At 54.5% G+C, this 16,878-nt stretch overlaps 1 protein-coding gene across 1 annotated transcript in view; it reads right to left on the bottom strand.

Annotated features, from left to right (window-relative positions):
- Positions 1–519: 519 nt before the first annotated feature.
- The window catches only part of GLP1R (glucagon like peptide 1 receptor), a 43,157-nt gene continuing 26,798 nt past the window's right edge, over positions 520–16,878 (bottom strand). Inside the window, exons 4-13 of the mRNA XM_021684620.1 lie at positions 16,101–16,219; positions 15,621–15,727; positions 12,214–12,367; positions 11,529–11,688; positions 7,061–7,121; positions 6,530–6,599; positions 6,319–6,407; positions 5,848–5,986; positions 4,942–4,983; positions 520–687 (exon numbers count right to left, since the gene is read on the bottom strand). Coding sequence (XP_021540295.1) covers positions 520–687; positions 4,942–4,983; positions 5,848–5,986; positions 6,319–6,407; positions 6,530–6,599; positions 7,061–7,121; positions 11,529–11,688; positions 12,214–12,367; positions 15,621–15,727; positions 16,101–16,219 — 1,109 coding nt within the window. The remainder of the gene's footprint in view (positions 688–4,941; positions 4,984–5,847; positions 5,987–6,318; positions 6,408–6,529; positions 6,600–7,060; positions 7,122–11,528; positions 11,689–12,213; positions 12,368–15,620; positions 15,728–16,100; positions 16,220–16,878) is intronic.

Raw genomic sequence — 16,878 nt, forward strand, 5'->3', positions numbered from 1 at the left:
GATGAACAAGCAATGCAGACATGGGAAGAGCGTCCCTTCATGAGGAGGCGGTGGGGGTGGTGACCCAACCGGAGGCAAACAGAGTTGGCTCGCATTCCCTCAGCTCTGTTTGGCTGAGGTTATGAGCCTCTTTCAGAAGCACCTCCTCTTGCACGCCCCGATCTCGCTAATAAGCCATTGACCTTGAGTGTGAGTCTGGGGCTGATTTGCTGCTCTGTCTTGGGGTACCCCAGGGGCCTGGTGGCTTCACGGGAAGAAACCCTGCTCAGTTTAGCAGCAATCGGTTTTTCTCTCCTCCTGCCACAGTGATCAAATTAGCAAGCTGTTTCTCCTCAGAGGAAATGTGGCCACGGGTCCCAGGAGACACTGCCCGTTTGCCTGTCTGATGGGTTTGGGAAAGGAAAGCAGGGATGGATGCGAGTGTGTGTCCCTCCCTCCCCCAGCCCCGGCAGGGGCTCTCCAACCTGGGCCGGCCGGCCAGCCAACAGCAAGACCACAGGGAGGGCAGGTGCTGGGGGCTTAGCTGCAGGAGGCCTGGCAGGTGGCTGTGTAGACGCTGCTGCCCACCGTGCCCCCGCTGCTCAGGCTGCTGGTGGGGCACTTGAGGGGTTTCATGCTGCTGTCCCTCTGGATGTGCAAGTGCTTGAGCCGCCAGCGTTCCCAGCTCCTCCGAAATTCCATCTGGACCTTCCATGGGAAAAGGAGGGAAACAAAAGCCGTCATGCAAACCAACTGCCCACAAAATGGCCCCGTTATTACATAAGTGGGGGGGGGGGACATCCACTGCATTATATTAAGAGACACAAGTCAAGGCCTTCAGGCGCCTAAATTAATATCCCAATAAAATTGTTTATCGTTGTCTCCTATTTTCCGCCTCTCCTCAGGACAGAGATGATGTTGATGACCTAATTGGTCTCTTCCATCTCTAAACTCCGTGACTCAGCTAAGGCCCCTCCGCAATCCATCACGCTATTATTTAACAGAAGAGAATGAGAGCGAGAGCAATGTGGGAGACAGGAACCAGGACAGAGGAGACGAGGAGGAGGGAGAGCCTAACTTTGAGCAGCGTGGAGCCAAGGTGGCCCGAGCCTGCCTGCCAGGACGGCCCTAGTCTCCCGGGCAGCGGCACCGGGGGCACCCAGGCGTGGGTGCGTGAGGGACACCGAGCAGACCGGCCCATGGCCGCCGACAGGGGGGCACCGGGACACCAGAGGCTGACGGGGGCCTCTGCTTGTACAGCAGCATGGAGACCAATCTCATCTCACAGCCCTTAACTGCGGAGGCTGGGGAGAAAGATGGTAAACTGAGGCACATCTGTGGGAAGCCACCTCAGGGACTGAGGTGGTTTCCTGGACACCAGCAGGAAGAGGGACGGGACCGGGACTTCTCAGAGCGCTGACACATGCGGCCCTTTCGGCCTCCATCACCCTCAGCACTTTTCCTGAACCTCTGCGATGGTCCCCGTCAAGACAACTGTCCTGAAAAGCCACCATTTATTGGGCACTTGCTACATGCCCAGCGCTTCCCACAGATTATTTTAGTTAACTTTCTCAGCAACCCTGTGAAGTAGCTCCTGTTGTTCTTGCCCACTGCGAGGTGGAGAAACTGAGGTGCAGAGTATTTCCGTATTTCCCTCCATTTCAGCTGGGATCCAAACCTAGATCGGGGCTGACCTCAAAGCTGGTCTCCTAAGCCCTGGCCTCCTGGCTCCCAGGACTCTTTAGGTCATGCTGGTTCAGGTGCCTCTCCTCCCCACTCAGCCCGGTGAGGGCCGGGACCACCTCGTCCTCATCTGGGATCCCTGGACCTAGCACAGTGTCCCGCAGAGAGCAGGCCCTCCACATGTGCTTTGTAAATGGGCTGAGGGAAGGAGTGAGTGACAAAATGAGCATCTGACACGGGGCTCTTTCTGCTACTGAGTTATTACAGTGAAACAGCGGGGATGACACCATGGTCCCAGACACCTGTCCCAGCACTTAGGGCGGTGCGCTTCCTCACACGCTAGGTTTACCCGACTCCCTGCCTCTGAGGGCCTGTCTGGCCAGGCCCCTGGCTCTGGGATTTGTGAGGAATGGGTGATTCACTCACTTCTGTTTACACTCAGGGGGAGAAGCAAAGTGACTGCCCCAGGTCGCATGACTGGGTAGCGGCAGATCTGGGACCGGCACTCAGGCTCCTGGGTCAGAGCCATGGTGAGAGGATGCGAGCCACAGCAGAACCACCCCCAGGCCTCCCCTCCCCTAGGCCCGCTCTCCGGGCAGCTGAGGCAGGACCCATGTCCAGGCCATCTTTTCTCTTTGGGTCACAAGTACCTGGCATTGCCATGGCAACCTTGGGTCTGGAGAACAGCTTTTGCGGACAGGGATCTCAGCCCAGGAGCCACGTGTGTTTTTGTGGCCCAGTGAAGGTGACACGTCTGTCCTGGTGCCTGGAGGAGCCAGGCCCCGAGGTGTCTCTGGGGAACTGGGCGGTACACTGGCCTCCTGGACCCCACAGCATGAGCCTGGGAGAGCCCAAGGGGAGAGGCCAGCTGGGGATCTGGTGACTCAGGGGTCATTAGTTGCCCAGGGGCATGTGTGCCCACCCCTCCCTCCTGACAAAGCTGGGCTAGCCTTGGGGGGTGGGTGAAGTGGGGAGGTGATGGGTGACGGGCTTTGAGGAAGACAGTTGGAAGGAGACTCAGCCAGGGTCCAGGAGACTCTCCACAGAAGTGGTGGGGAAGCCTCGCACGCATGTGTGTTGGGGGCAACATATGCTGCGGGCGTGGTTTTGGGGAAGGCGAGGGAGAAGAAGTGGGAAACGGGAACCGCGAGGGACCAAGAAGGTGAGAAGGGGCAGAAGTGCACAGAGGGGAGCCTCACTCTCTCCAGCCCACACAGGGACACCTGCCACCCTGCCCCTGTCCCTGGGAAATAAAGCAGCAGAGCTTAGGGCCAGGTAGCACCTCACCCCTCCAGCTGAGAACCATTCCTGAGGGGAATGCCCCCCCTGCAGAGCTCGTTTCTCAACATTTTCTTCAGGTTTTTAGGAAGTTCTCTGTGAAGGCTCGGATGTGGGGAAGAAGTAGGCTGGCACATCGTGCTGCCTCCCGTGGATCAAGGGCCTGTAGGACAAGGCCCCGTGAGTGTGCTCTACACCGGCCTCCTCTCTTTCCCCGGCCCACCCCACACGGAGCCTGGTTGGCCCTCTGAGACCGGCCCATAGGAAGGGCCAGAACGCATCTATGGGCCACTCACTGCCTCCCTTTCCCAGCCCCTGCAGCCCTGAGCCATCACTGGAGACCCCTCCCTGTCCACCAGCTTCACCACCTTCTAGCTGCTGAACTGGGGCTATTCATTTCATTTCGCCAAGGCTTAATTTTCTCACCTGTAGAATGATGACAATACCTGCTACATAGATTGCATTTAATAAAACATGTGAGCCCCTTATACATAGTAAACACTCAGGAAGTGTTTCCCGCCCTTTTAGAGCTCCATGTGCTCTGACCATCATTAACTCCACTTTGCAGAAGAGGAAATAGGTATGAGACTGTGGGCATGTGACTTGCCCAAAGCCACACAGCTCATTAAGCGATGGGGCCTGGATGGGAGCAGAGGCCTGACGCCAAAGCCCACGTCCCACATCTTTCCCACGGCATCGCATTGCTCTTTGAGCCATGTCATGGCTCCCTGAAATACCAAGGTCCCCACCCACTGCCGCCCCCACGTCCCCCACACCCAGAGCACAAGTAAAACTAGTGTATGAATGCAGACTCTTGAGATCTCTGAACTCTGGGATACCAGACTCGTGACAGAAGCCACACCAAGAGCACCAGCCCTTTGGGGAGCTGTGTCCACAGGTCATCTGAGCCCCAGCCTCACGGATATAAACTCTCACCTGGGCCTGAATAGAGTTCAGAGAGTCTTCAGTTTGCCCCGCAGACTCTGGAATGGGAGATTTCCCACCCTCTCTTCCCTGTCGGGGTTAACCCTCTTGTGGCTACTTCCCCAGATGACCCCGGCGCCTCATCTAGTACTATTATCTGTTTCCCCTCTGGAAGGAGGGGGCGGTGGCACTGTGGTATTTGTGGCATCCAGTTTGACGGAGTGGGGCTGCTCCTGATCTGCACCAGATCAAGCTGGGTACCCGGGTGGAAGGGGCTTTCCCCAGGCACCATAGGCCCAGGTACCCCCTCCTGCTGGGGGCTGACGGTCTCAGGGAAGGGAGGGCTGTGGTCCAGGAGGGTCTGCAGGAGAGGGTGTGGGGGTCAGCAACAGCCCCCTTCTTCCACCCCAGCGAGCAGAAAGCCCCCGGAGGAACACACCCTTTGCCCCGGTGCGCGGGGCTCTCCCCTGCACACAGAGAGTGGGTACTTTCCTCTCTCTGTTAGAATGCATTCCAGTCCCAGCTCTGCCACTTCCAGGCCGAACCTGGGGCAAGCTTCCTATTCTCTCTGATCTCCAGTGATCTCATGTGTGAAAAATGGGAATAATAAAACCATAATTTTAGCAGGGATTTTTTTTTTTTTTTTTTTTGTGGGAGAGGGAGGAAGAAGTGACAATTAAATAAGATAGTGATTATTAAAGCCCCAGTACGTGACTTGGGTACGTCTGCTGCTGAATCACCTTTTAACCACCACCTGTTCACTCGGGACTCCCTTCACACAAGGCTGGGTCTTCTCCAAGTTCACATCCATTAGGGTATGCCTGTGTGGGTGTGTGTGTGTGTGAGAGAGAGAGAGAGAGAGAAAGAGAGAGAGCCATGAGAGAGAGAGAGCCATGCACAGAATACAACTCATGGACAAGATGTCTCCTCAGCTTTAGTGCCTAGTGGGATGGGTATGGGGTTTCAGCTGAAAAGATGGATGGGAGTCCCCACCAGGTACAACTCTGACAACTCTAGAACAGCCCATAAGCATAGTAGCAGCCCATAAGTGTCCCCACTCTCCCCCTTAGGCCTTACCTCATTGTTGACAAAGCAGTACAAGATGGCGACCATCAGCCCCTGGAAACAAGAGTCATGTCAGCAGGGAGGAAGCGGGAGGGAGGTGCCCTGCAGGGAGACCCTGAACTCCTTGGGACTCCAGCCCCAACATCCACCTCCTCAGACTGGGCAGCCCAGGTAGGCCCAGAGCCGGAGTGGTGGGTTCCTTCTCCTTTCCTTTCTGGAGAAAGAAGAAGACCCCTTGCTTAGATACTGAAGAAGCTCTTTTACCGCCCTCTCCTTGAGGAGGTCTGACCCTAGAAAGTCCCCTGATCATGGGCCATCTTCCCCATCATGGCTCCGTCTGCTCACTCAGCACACTCAGTGCTCCAGAACTGTGATCTATGTGTGTATGTGTGCGCACATATGTGAAGTGCACGTGCATGGGCCTATGTGCCTGTGGCCCTCCCACAGGCCTCCTGAGGGGCTGGGACCAGGCTCTCATACATCTACACCCTCAGCATCATCTAATACTAGTGGAGAGGATGAATTCTTGGCTTTGGAAACCATGTGACCCGGCACATCTTGTTTTCACATCTCTGAGCTTCAGTTTCTTCCTCTGTAAAATCGGGTGATCCCGCACAGCTCCTGGAATGCTATGAGGATAAATGCACAATGTGTGCAAAGCCCCTGGCGGGGTGTCTGCCACCGAGCAGCAGCCCAGTAGATGGCTGCTGTGAAGCCAGGCTACCTCTGGGAAGGCTTCCTGTCCCACGCGGGGGTGCTGGACACTGATTCTAGCCCTAGCTGTGCTCCAGCCATGGAACCCTGGGCAAAGCCCTCTTTCTCCCCAGGCCCCAGGGTGCCCATCTGCATGGTACAGGCTGGTCTCTGCCCCACTCCCACTCTGCGACTTGGCAAGAGGACCCCCGACCATGAGGTCACCTGGAAGGAGGTGAAGGAGAGCTCTGTGAACAGCTTGATTAAGCGCAGTGTCCCCCGGGCGTGTTCATCCATCACAAAGGCAAAGACAACCTCGTGGGTCCCCAGCAGGGGGATGAGCGTCAGTGTGGACTTGGCAAGCCTGAGGGTGAGGTGAAGACATTGTTCTGGATCTCTCCCAATGGACTCTTTCCCCTTTCTGTGCCCCAACCCCACATCTAGGGGTGACAGACACTCTCCCACCCCAAATACGCTGGGCTGGGCTGCCTGGCAAGGGGGAAGTAGAGGTCAAGACCCCCAGAAGCCCAGGAGCTGCCCCAGGTCCAGGGCTAAGGACAAGGCTTGGGGTCCCAGGGTGGGCCAGGTGGGAGAAGAAGGTCATGCAGGGCTCCAAGCTCAGCACCCCAGGATCTCTCTGTCTCTTCCGGAAGCAAGGGCTGAGGGTGTCCGACAGAGCCAGCTCAGGCACATCACCTGCACTTGATGTCCGTCTTGCACATGAGATTGGCTTTGAGTTTGGACACCACAATGCAGATGACCCGGATAAAGATGAGGAAGTTCACCTGCGGGGCAGAGGGGAGAGGGTGGCTAGAGGCCCTCTCGAAACACCCACAGTCTCCAGGCCTTCCCGCAGCAACTCAGGGCCCACCAGAACAGCCAGCCCTGCCCCCACACTATCACTCACCCCAATGGCAAAGAGAATGGGCAGCCGGATAATGAGCCAGTAATTCATGTTGGAGTTCCTGGTCCAGCAGCTGAAGAGGAAGGGAGACACACAAAGCCCCCAGCTCACGGTGCAGGCCCAGGGGCACACAAACGTGGCCACCAGGAGCTATCCAACAACCAGTCCCACAGACTCATGCAGAGTCCTTCAAGCCACACACACACACCCAGAGTCCTAAGTACATGGTCATACAGAGAGATACACATGGCCCCTTCAGGAACCTACGAACAGTCATGTGTGTGCCTAGCATCACACACAAAATAGCAGAAACATTTCACGGTTATTACAGCAAAACCACTACAGACCCCATGGACCCAGCACTGTCATCACACAGTCCTGGGGAGGAGTAGGGAAGGGGGACTAGAGAACTAAATTGTTAAATTAAGCTCCTGGTCCCTTGGTTTATCCTCCCAATGGGTAGTAGCGACGCACCCCAGGAGTCAAGGAATCCCATGAGGTCTGAGGATGGGGACCCAGGAGCAGGACACTCACCCCTCATCCTCATAGAGGTACTTGACAATGCCCCAGGGGATAACAAACAGCAGGGGAACACCTGAGAGGAGAGAGGGAAAGAGAGAGAGGGGCGAGGGCTGGCAGGCCCGAGCCTGCACCAGGCACACCCAGGGTCCTCTCCTTCCCCAGGCCCCTCCCCTTGCCTTGACCACAAACCACTTCCTGGCACATGTGGAGCTAGGCTGGTCTGGGAGCAGGAGAGTGAGGCAGCACCAACACCCTCCCCCCGCCCCGCTCCCGGACTCTTCCTCTGAGAGAGGATCCTACCACGTTCCGGCTGTATCTGTCCTCCCCAGGCCCCCCCTCCCAGGCACACTGTCAGAGCTCACCCCCGAGTCCTGGCTGAGGCATGAGGACGAGGACACCCAGGTAACAGAGGGACCAGGCCATGGAGTGGGGAGAACATGCTGGATGAGGTGGGGACAGGCCAACCCTCTGCTGCCCTTCTTCCCCTGCCACGGCCCACATGCCCATCTCAATCAACTCCTTCAGGCACCAGAAGCCCCTCCAGCCACCTGTGCCCAACCTGCACACACTGCAGGTGGCTGGGCAGAAGCCTGGAGGGGAGGTAGGGGCCCTGACTTTGATGCCAACAGCCCAGCTAACTGCACAGTGGCCCACGGTCACAACAGCTCCAACGTTAACACTCAACACTCGGCTGAGACTCAACAGGTGTGGCGGGTGGCCTCTAGGAAGGCCCCCAGCGGCCCCCACCTCCCGGCTTTCACACTGTGCTGTAGCCAGTGCTGTGTCAGGATCGGTCTGCGTCCTGACAATGTACACAGAAGTGACGGCATGTCACTTCTGAGATTAGGTTATCAAAGACTGTCTTAAAAGGTTATACAAGGCTTGCCTTGGGCTCTCTCTCTCAACCTGATTGCTTGCTCTGGGGGTCACCAGTTGCCAGGTCATGAGGGCACTCAGACAGCCCGTGGAGGCCCCTGTGGTGAGGAAGGGAGGCCTCCAGCCAACAGGCAGCAAGACCCGCGCTTCCTAACAGCCTTGCGAGTGAGTTTGCGAGGGATTCTCCAACCCCAGGGAAGACTTGTGTTGACAACAACCCGGGGCGAAGGCTTCACTGCATCCCTGTTAGAGACTTTGAGCCAGAGGCATGCAGCTCAACTGAACCCAGATTCGCGCCCACAGAAACTATGATAAGAATGGCTGCTTTCAGCAGCTAAGTTGTGGGGTCTTCTGTTCCGCAGCAGTAGAGAACTCATTCTACTGGTTTCCAGCTCCTTCAGGGGAGAGCCTCATTCATCTTCAGAGTTTCGGTGCTTGGCTCGCCCTGAGGGCTCAATACGTTTGCCGACTTCAAATGGACTGCCCATCCTCACGACAGATGGAGATGAACCAGGAGCTCAGGAGGGCACAGGTAGGACTAGAAGGCAGGGCTGCCCTCCCGCGCCCATGCCAACCATCTTCAGTGGCTTTCTGCACCAACTCCCCACACCTGTCCCTACGGGTGCCTCTCCCAGGGTGGGAGATAGGTAAGAGTGTTCATATTAAGGTGTATGGACACAGATGTGAGTGTGTGGTGGGGGGGTCCGTGCATATGCATGTGTGGCTTTAGGGGGGTCTCCCCCCAGAGCACGTTTCCAGGGTGGAGCCCACTTCATAGCCTTTCCTGTCACCATGCTCCATGTCCTCAAGAGCAGCTCCTGAGTAGCTGGTATGCCTAGAACTACGGTGCAGACAGGGCACAGAGGAAGAAGAGCAGCTGACCAGCATTCTTCATCAGATGTCTTTCTCCTTGGCCACTTATTTTCACACAAGCCAGACCTCTGAGCATCCACGATGCTTTAGTAATAGGCCTTCATGAGACTGCACAAGGGACGGGTGGCTTCCAAAGTCCTCAGGACACAGCACAGAGCTTGCCACATAGAAGATACTCCGAGAGGATGGAAGGAAGGAATGAGTGGATCAATATATCAATGAGAAAAGGGAAACTCTCCAGGCAAGAACCTGCCAATTCCCTGAGCCATGCACACCCATGGAAACCTCCTTCTTGGGCATCCCCAGCCACCTGCTGTCCTTTCTCCCTGAGACTCCACTCCAGGACTGGGGAGCTCACTCATGTTATCAATAAGACCCTGCGAACTTCATTCATTCATCAGCCTCTCCTTAACAAAGCCCTTTTAAAAATGCAGGCACTAGGGCTCTGCCACATGCAAACGTGACATACTCCCTGCTGGCTGCTTAGAAAGTCAACAAGACAGGCTGGAGAAAAAAAAAAAGCCCAAATTAAATCACACAGAACTGGCCCTGAGAAGTAATGATTCCCTTGTCCATCACTTGCCCCCCTCCCCCCCGCCGGGCAGCCTCTTTGTGGTGGGTTATGGGGGCACCCTGCTGCTGGCAGATGGCTGTGGAAGCTGACATGTCTTTTGGGGACTCCCCAACTGTGTCAGAGTTTTAATTTTGATTCTTCTGCTCACACGTGAAGCTAAAAGTTGTTTCCAAGCATCCCAGCATGGGCTAGGTCTCCTGGCCCCACAGCTAAGCTCTTTGCGGATCTGGCTCTCTGTCCTCTGTCCTTGCCCCTCTGTCTCTCTCTGTATCTCCCCATCCCAATTCCTCAAGATAAGGGTGTTCTCAGGGGAAGGAAGGTCCCTCAGGTCCTACCCCTGTGCCCCCTCCGGCCCTGAGCCCTGAGCCATGGCATGGGGTGGTGGGAAAGGATGAGCACGCTTCCCCCATTTCACATTCAGAAACCTCTCGGACGCCATGTGTCCCCACCAACCCTCCACCAACCACCCCCGCTCCTCTGCACACATCACACTGTCCCTCTGATTGTTCCTGCCCTCGGGTCGCCATGGAGACAGGCACTAACAGTGCTGATGCTGTTTCCCAGAATGGACAGACACGGTCCCCCACCCTAAGGACAGGCTTCCCAGAGCTCCTCTCAAAGAGCTAACCCCACCCACCCTCAGTTAGCGGCAGGGCTCTCCAGCTGCCCCCTGCCTGGGTGACTGCCCTAGCCTGGGAGAGGAGGAAGGCAGAGCAGGGAGGGGTGGGGCCTGTGGGAGGAGGAGGGAAGGGTGGAAGCAGGGAGTGGGACACAGAGGCCAGGCCACCTGCCCACCTGCGCAGAGGCCTGAGCTTGCTCAGCTGGGCCTTCAGGGGACTACAGAGGCAGCACAGGACAGAGAACTTTCCATGAGGGGCAGCAGGGGCCCAGGGCCTGGGAGTCAGGAGGCCTGTTTCCAGTGCTTGCTCTGCCTATAAGGGCCTGCCCTCTCTGGGCCTTGGTGCCTTCAAGATAGTGATGGCCCCCTTTGGAGGCCCCCTTCTACAGTGGGGCTGTAGAGAGCCAAGTGAACAAGGGATAGCAGCAGAAAGGAATGCAGGGGGAGAAGAGGGGCAGGGAGGCTGAGAGGGCCAGACAACCTGTGCAGGCTTCCTGAGGAGGCGGGCTGGATGGAGGACAGCCTTGCAAAGGCTCAGGGGCAGGAACCAGTATGGGAGGGGGACGTCATGTGGCCTTGACTGAGGCGGTAAGTCCCCAGAGGTCGGGGCGGCCGTGGTCAGAGCCTGAGGCTGGCGAAGGAAGGAACGACAGTAGGGAATGAAGGAATGAACGGCAAGCCCAATGTGGAGGGCAGGGTCCTTTGGTGGGGACAGGGGCATAGGCAGTTTAGGAAGGGCCAGAGGGCAGGGTTCTCTGGCTCTGTCCCAGGGGGGCTCCGGTGGGCCCCTCCAGAGTAAGCACTATTGCATCTGTTTTCCCTGTCGTGGGGTGGGGGCTGGGGGACTGCCGGTGGTGGGGGTCTCAGCCCCTGTTCTCATCAGAATCCCACGCGGCGAGAGGCAGAAGCACAACCAGAAATGTTCCAGCAAAAAAAAAGACACAATGGATCTCCACAAACTTTTTTGGCTAGAACATTTCCAGCTGGGCTCCAGGCACATCCGTGGTCCACCCTCTCCTCAGCGGGCTTCTGGCTGACCAGCCCTGCCTGCCAGGCTCCTCTGAACCCTCCTCTTCATCATTGGGTGACAGAGCCACAGCCCCTCAGCGCTCACCTCCCGACCCCCTACCCTGAGGCCCAGGACTCTCCATTTCCCTCAGGGCCTGGGTATCAAGGACTGGGTGCGGGGTTCCATCCCTAGAGGTCTCAGAAGTAGAGGTGTTTGAGGACAGTTCCGTGGCCACCAATGGTGTGTGTGGTGTATCTGGCCAGATAGGGTGGAGGCCTCTGCTTCCATTAAGTGGTTAGGGCTATGCAGGGAGGGGAGGGTAACCACAGCCCCCTACAGAGAGTCCTGTGCCCAGGAGAGAGTTAGCCAGTGGGCCGGACCCGTTGGCCCAGCAGCGTGTTCTGAGTCCCAAGCTGGCTTCCTGGGGGTAGCCTGAAGGCAGTAGTTCTGAGAGAGGTCAGGGTCTCCCACCTCCCATGCCACAGATTGGGGTGGAGGGGCACGTGAGCCGAATGGCAGTGGGCCTTACCCCAGCCTATGCTCAGATAGAGCCTGAAGATGCGCTGCTCGGAGAAGACAGAGAAGGCCAACAGCGTGTACAGGTACACGCCCTCCACCAGGAGCCAGTAGTAATTGGCTGCCACGCAGTACTGCATGAGCAGGAACACCAGGCGGCAGCCCAGAGAATCCTGGGGGCAGAGGAAGGGTCCCCAGGGGACAACAGCTCTGCCCCCTGCCTCTCTTGACCCCCCTCCCCATCCTACCCCAGCTGCTACCCTACCACCTTGAATGAAGGAGGAGAGAGCTAACGCTTTCTTGCCAGGGCCAGTGCCAAGACCTTGGCCTGCTCTAGCTCACTGAATCACTATCGTGGGTGGGAGGAGCTAATATGATCCCCATTACAGGTGAGAAAACTGAGGCCCAGAGAACTTAAGTGACTTGCCCCAAACTCTACAGCTAGTAAGTAGCAGAGCTGGGAGTCAAGCCTGGCTCTGTTTCCAAAGTCCACTCCTTAGGGGCAGGGAGAGCATCCACCTCCTTAGCGTGGGGGCTCCCCAGGGTGGACTGCTTCTCCCATCGGACTGGGGGCTCCCTGAGGACCAGGCGGAGCAGCTCTTGCCTTTTCTTTGTGCCAGGCCTGGGTGGGTGGGGGGAGGCTGGCCTTCACTGACTATGCATCCCCCTCCAGGCCCCTTCCTGAACACGTCACACACCTGATAGGAGAGGAGCCCGTCCCACTGGTGCTGCTGGGGGGCCGTGCTGTACATCCACTTGAGGACCGCGTCCCTGATGAAGACGGACAATGCTCGCAGGATGAAGGACGCAAACAGGTTCAGGTGGATGTAGTTCCGGGTACAGTACAGATGTCTGTGGGAGAAAGCAAGGCTCCTTCCTGGCAAGATGGCCAACGGGTCTGCTCCACAAGCCTCAGTTCTCAAGCTGATGGATCCCTCAGGCATGTTTCTGCCTCTGGGACTGTGTCTTTTCTTCCTCTGAAAATGCCCTTCTTCCTCACAACCCCCCAAATTCCCTGGGTCCAGTGTGTAAGTCCTTTCAGGTATGTGGTCACAGACACCGTCCGTCCACACTATCCTTCCCGCTACGGCATCGGCTTTTCTGCAGAGTCATGTGTAAGCCAAGTGATTTATGTGTGAGGACCACTTTCCCCAGTGGAGACTTAGCTTTACTTCCTGAGGGAAGGACCTGCCTCTCACATGCCTCGAGGATGCCTTATGGAGGCAGATGAGCGCGAAGCACATGGGAGGAATTCAGAAAGTATTAGACACAATTTCAATGTCCTTTCAGGTAAAAATGCATAGCTAACTGCAAAGACAAGGGCATTTCCAATAAGGGCTATCTACCCACACTGGGAGCAAACATCATTCTTAACTGAGGAATTTTATAAGCATTGCCTTCAAAATCAGGAAAATAAGGACTGCCTAGCCTTACAAAGCTATTCATCTATTCAACATTGTAGTACAGATCCTGGCCGCTGGAAGAGTGCAAGGGAAAAAATGCATAAGAATTGGAAATAAAGGAACAAAATTGTCATTATTCGTAGAGGGGAGAGTATCTTCATAGAGAATCCAAGATAATCTACACACAAGTTATTAGAATTGATAGGAGAGTTTATCTAGCAAGATTACTGATGTGCACTTATATACAGCAGCAATAAACAATTAAAAAGTAAATTCTAAAAATTCACTTATAATTTTTTAATTGGCTACATAGAAAAAAGTCTAACAGAAGATGGGCAAGATCTCTATGGAGAATATAATGAAACTTGCTTAAAATTGCTAGAGAAGACTTAAAATCCCACATTCATGGATAGAAAGACTCACTATTTTGAAAGTGGCAATTCTTGCCACCGTAATTGATAAATTCAATACAGCTATACTAAAAATTCCAACAGGGTTGATTTTTTGTTTTCCTGGAACTCTCAAAACATGTAAAGAACCAAGGGCTAAGAATACTCCAGACACTCCTAAAGAACCACAAATAAAGGCCTTTACTATAAGAGAACAGAGGTTTTCAATGAATTTACAGTAGTTAAGGCCCCATGGTATTGACAATCGGGCAGATAAATAGACCAACGGGCAAGAATACAGATGACAGAAACCAACCCAGGCAAAGACGACTCTTGCTGTATGGCAGATTACGCACCCTAAACCCAAGGGGGAAAGGATGAGCTATCATAAATGGTACTGAAGCAATTAACTCGACGTATATATGGAAACAATAAAATTAAATCTCTTAATTTCACCATCGACAAAAATTAATTTCAGGTGGATTAAAGAACCAGAAGGAATGCGCAAAACTTATGACCCCAGCATAAATTAAGATTTCTTAAACAAGACCATAAAGGAATTTGGTCTTTGGGAAAAAAAAAAAAACTGATAGTTCTTTTTAATCAATTGGCAAAATCAATCTTTATCAATAACATTTATTGATAAATTTTATCAGTAAAAATGAATACACTGATATGTTTCCTTTCATTAAAATTAAGGACTTCCATGTATAAAAGGCACCATTAAGTGAGTGAAAAAATAAATCACAGATTAAGAGAGGATATACCCTGGATTAGGACCAAGAATATGTAATCAAAGGCCAAAATAATAAAGAAGAAGCCAAATAAGCCAATAAAAAAGTAAGCAAAGGATGGGAATAAGTGATTCACAAAATGAAACATACACAAATGCTTAATCTCTCTAGGAATCCGGGCTATGCAAATTAAAATCACGAGATACTTCACACACTTCAGATTAGCAACAATTAGGTGAAAATAGTAAATATTGGTGAGGATGTTAAGCAAAGGGAACTCTCCTCTATTACTGGTAAGAGGGCGAACTGGTATGACCACTTTGGAGAGCAACTCCACCTAATAAATTAACACAAGCACGTGGTGTTCAGAGCAGGCAATTCTACTCAGAGGTATGTGCCCCTGGAGAAATGCACAAGGGGTCATAAGTAAGAATGTTACTTGTAGTCAGGTCTGTAATTCAGAGAAGAAAAAAAAAGGGAAACCTCAAGTACCCATTGAAGTGACAACAAATAAATTGTAACATGTTATACGACAGAGTCTGGAGTGACAGTTAAAATAAGTGAAACAGAACGACCTGTATCAACATAAATGAATCTCACAAAAACATGCCACGCCAAAAATAACATTGTGAAAGGAGATGTATAACATGCCATTAAAAATATGCAAAACCCGCAGCTACATATTTTTATAGATACTACAAATGTGGCAGAAGTATAGAGATGCATGGGGATTATAAGTAGCCCCTTTGGGGGTTCCCTCTGGTTGGGGGGTGGCGGGCAGTGGCAGGGAGGGCCCCCCAGGGCAGCGTGACTGTGCTGGGTATTGATGCATGAGTGCTGAGTATCAGCCACTGTATTTTCAGATCTCTGAAATACTTCATAATACAAGGGGGGAATATTCACTGAGTGAATGCATTTATTAAGCACTGACTGTGTACCTAGCACTCACTGTGCCAGGTGCCATGGGGGCAGCAGGAGGAATGAAGCCTGTCCTGTTTCTGCTGGCTGGTAGCCTGAGGTCCCTGCACTCAGAATCCCTCCTGACCTTGAACCCAGCTGTCCCTCCCACACCCCCTCCCCACACCCACCCCCACCAAGTGCGGAGGGAGTGAAAAGAACATGGGCCTCTGGAAGGAATGTCTCGAGGTTAGATGTAGGAAGACCTTTTCCATGGGGCTGATAAGCTCCAAAGAGGGCAGAATCTTTAAATCCTTGAGATCTTATCTAAAATCATAAGGAATTCCTACTTAAGCTTCGCATGCTCGCTAGAGAGGATGTCCCCTAATCCTACACCCACTACTACGGTTTGGGGATGTGTGCCTTGGGTATTTCTTGTGTGGTGTTTGTCTTTCTTTTCTGCAGTATTCTAGGCATGCTTTTACAGAGTAGAGATTAGACCAAGTATACAGTGTCTTATCCTGTGTTTTCAGCCTTGTATGTGGGGAGGGAACAGGCTCTTCAGAGATCTCTTAAGAGAAGAACCTGTTGCACCGTCACTTTAGTTTGGCGCTCCCTCATCTACTGGGGACAGAGTGGGGAGCTGGGATGAAGCAGCCCCTCCAGGACCCCCACTTCTTACCTGAAGCTCAGGAGGATGGCCGAGGCGATGACCAGAGCGGAGAAGGACAGTGTGTAGCCCACCGTGTAGATGATGGAAAAGGACAGGAGCTGTTCCTCTGGGGAGCTCTGTGTGCACACGAGGGATACCGTGCACGTGAGGCAGCCCACGCCCTCCTCTCCCACATCCTTCCTTCCCCTTTCCCAGGGGACGGGGACAGGGACAGAGGCGGGGCCCCGAGTCAGGCTGCACCGGGGACCCCAGAATGAAGAAAGAAAATAACCTATGGCCATGGTTCTTGGATGTCTAGGGCCTTGTCCCAAGGCCAGTGGGGCGAACACACATCACCTCTACCCGGCAAGCATGGTGTGCAAAGCTCCCAGGGGCAGGGGCGTAGACAAGATGGCCACAGACCAGCCCACCAGATGCCCAGGGTCCCTGTTCCACTGATGCTGGGACCCTGCTACCCCTCGCCGCCTCAGAGCCCCATCTTCAACTCACTCTCTCCCCTCGCTTGGACTCCTCGCACTCTGACAGATTCCTCCAGGGCGAGCTGGAGTTGTCCTGGCGCAGCCACAGGCCCTCGGCTGTGCAGAATCGATACACACGGCCCTGCAGCACTGGGCGGAGAGACGCGGGGGCTGCGCCTTGGCCCGACGCCACGGGCCCCTCATTCCTCCCCGTCCTGGGGGCCACTCCTGCTCCCCCAGGACTGACCTTCAGGAGTTAGCAACACCTCTTACACACACACACACTCACACTCACACTCACACTCACACACTCGGGCCCTCCTCTCCTGCCATGTGCCCATGTGGCCCAGGACAGGAAAGGCAGTCACTAAGGGCCCCCCAGCCCCACCTTCAGCCTTTCCTCTTGGCCACCCTGGGATGCAGTCTGATGAAGCCATGTTTTTGAGATGAGACAACTCTAGCCCATTTCCATGGCCTGCTTCTAGCCTCAAATCACACTGCTGACAAGGTCTGGCGCTCACCAGCTGACAATTCCACAGACACCCACTGTGACTTCTGATTTTCAGGACTCAGGCCCTGCCGCCCTCCAACATGCCACAGACAGGACAGACCCTGGAACAGGTGGGTACAGAGCTCCTGAGAGGAAGGAAGAGACACAGCCCTGCCCTCAGGGAGCCCCAGTCTGAGAGGGAGACACGGCCCTGCCCTCAGGGAGCCCCAGTCTGAGGGGGAGACATAGCCCTGCCTCAGGGAGCCCCAGTCTGAGGGGAGACATAGTCCTGCCCTCAGGGAGCCCCAGTCTGAGAGGG

The sequence above is a fragment of the Neomonachus schauinslandi genome, chromosome 8 (assembly GCF_002201575.2).
Source record: "Neomonachus schauinslandi chromosome 8, ASM220157v2, whole genome shotgun sequence".
In the NCBI taxonomy this organism is placed as follows: domain Eukaryota; kingdom Metazoa; phylum Chordata; class Mammalia; order Carnivora; family Phocidae; genus Neomonachus; species Neomonachus schauinslandi.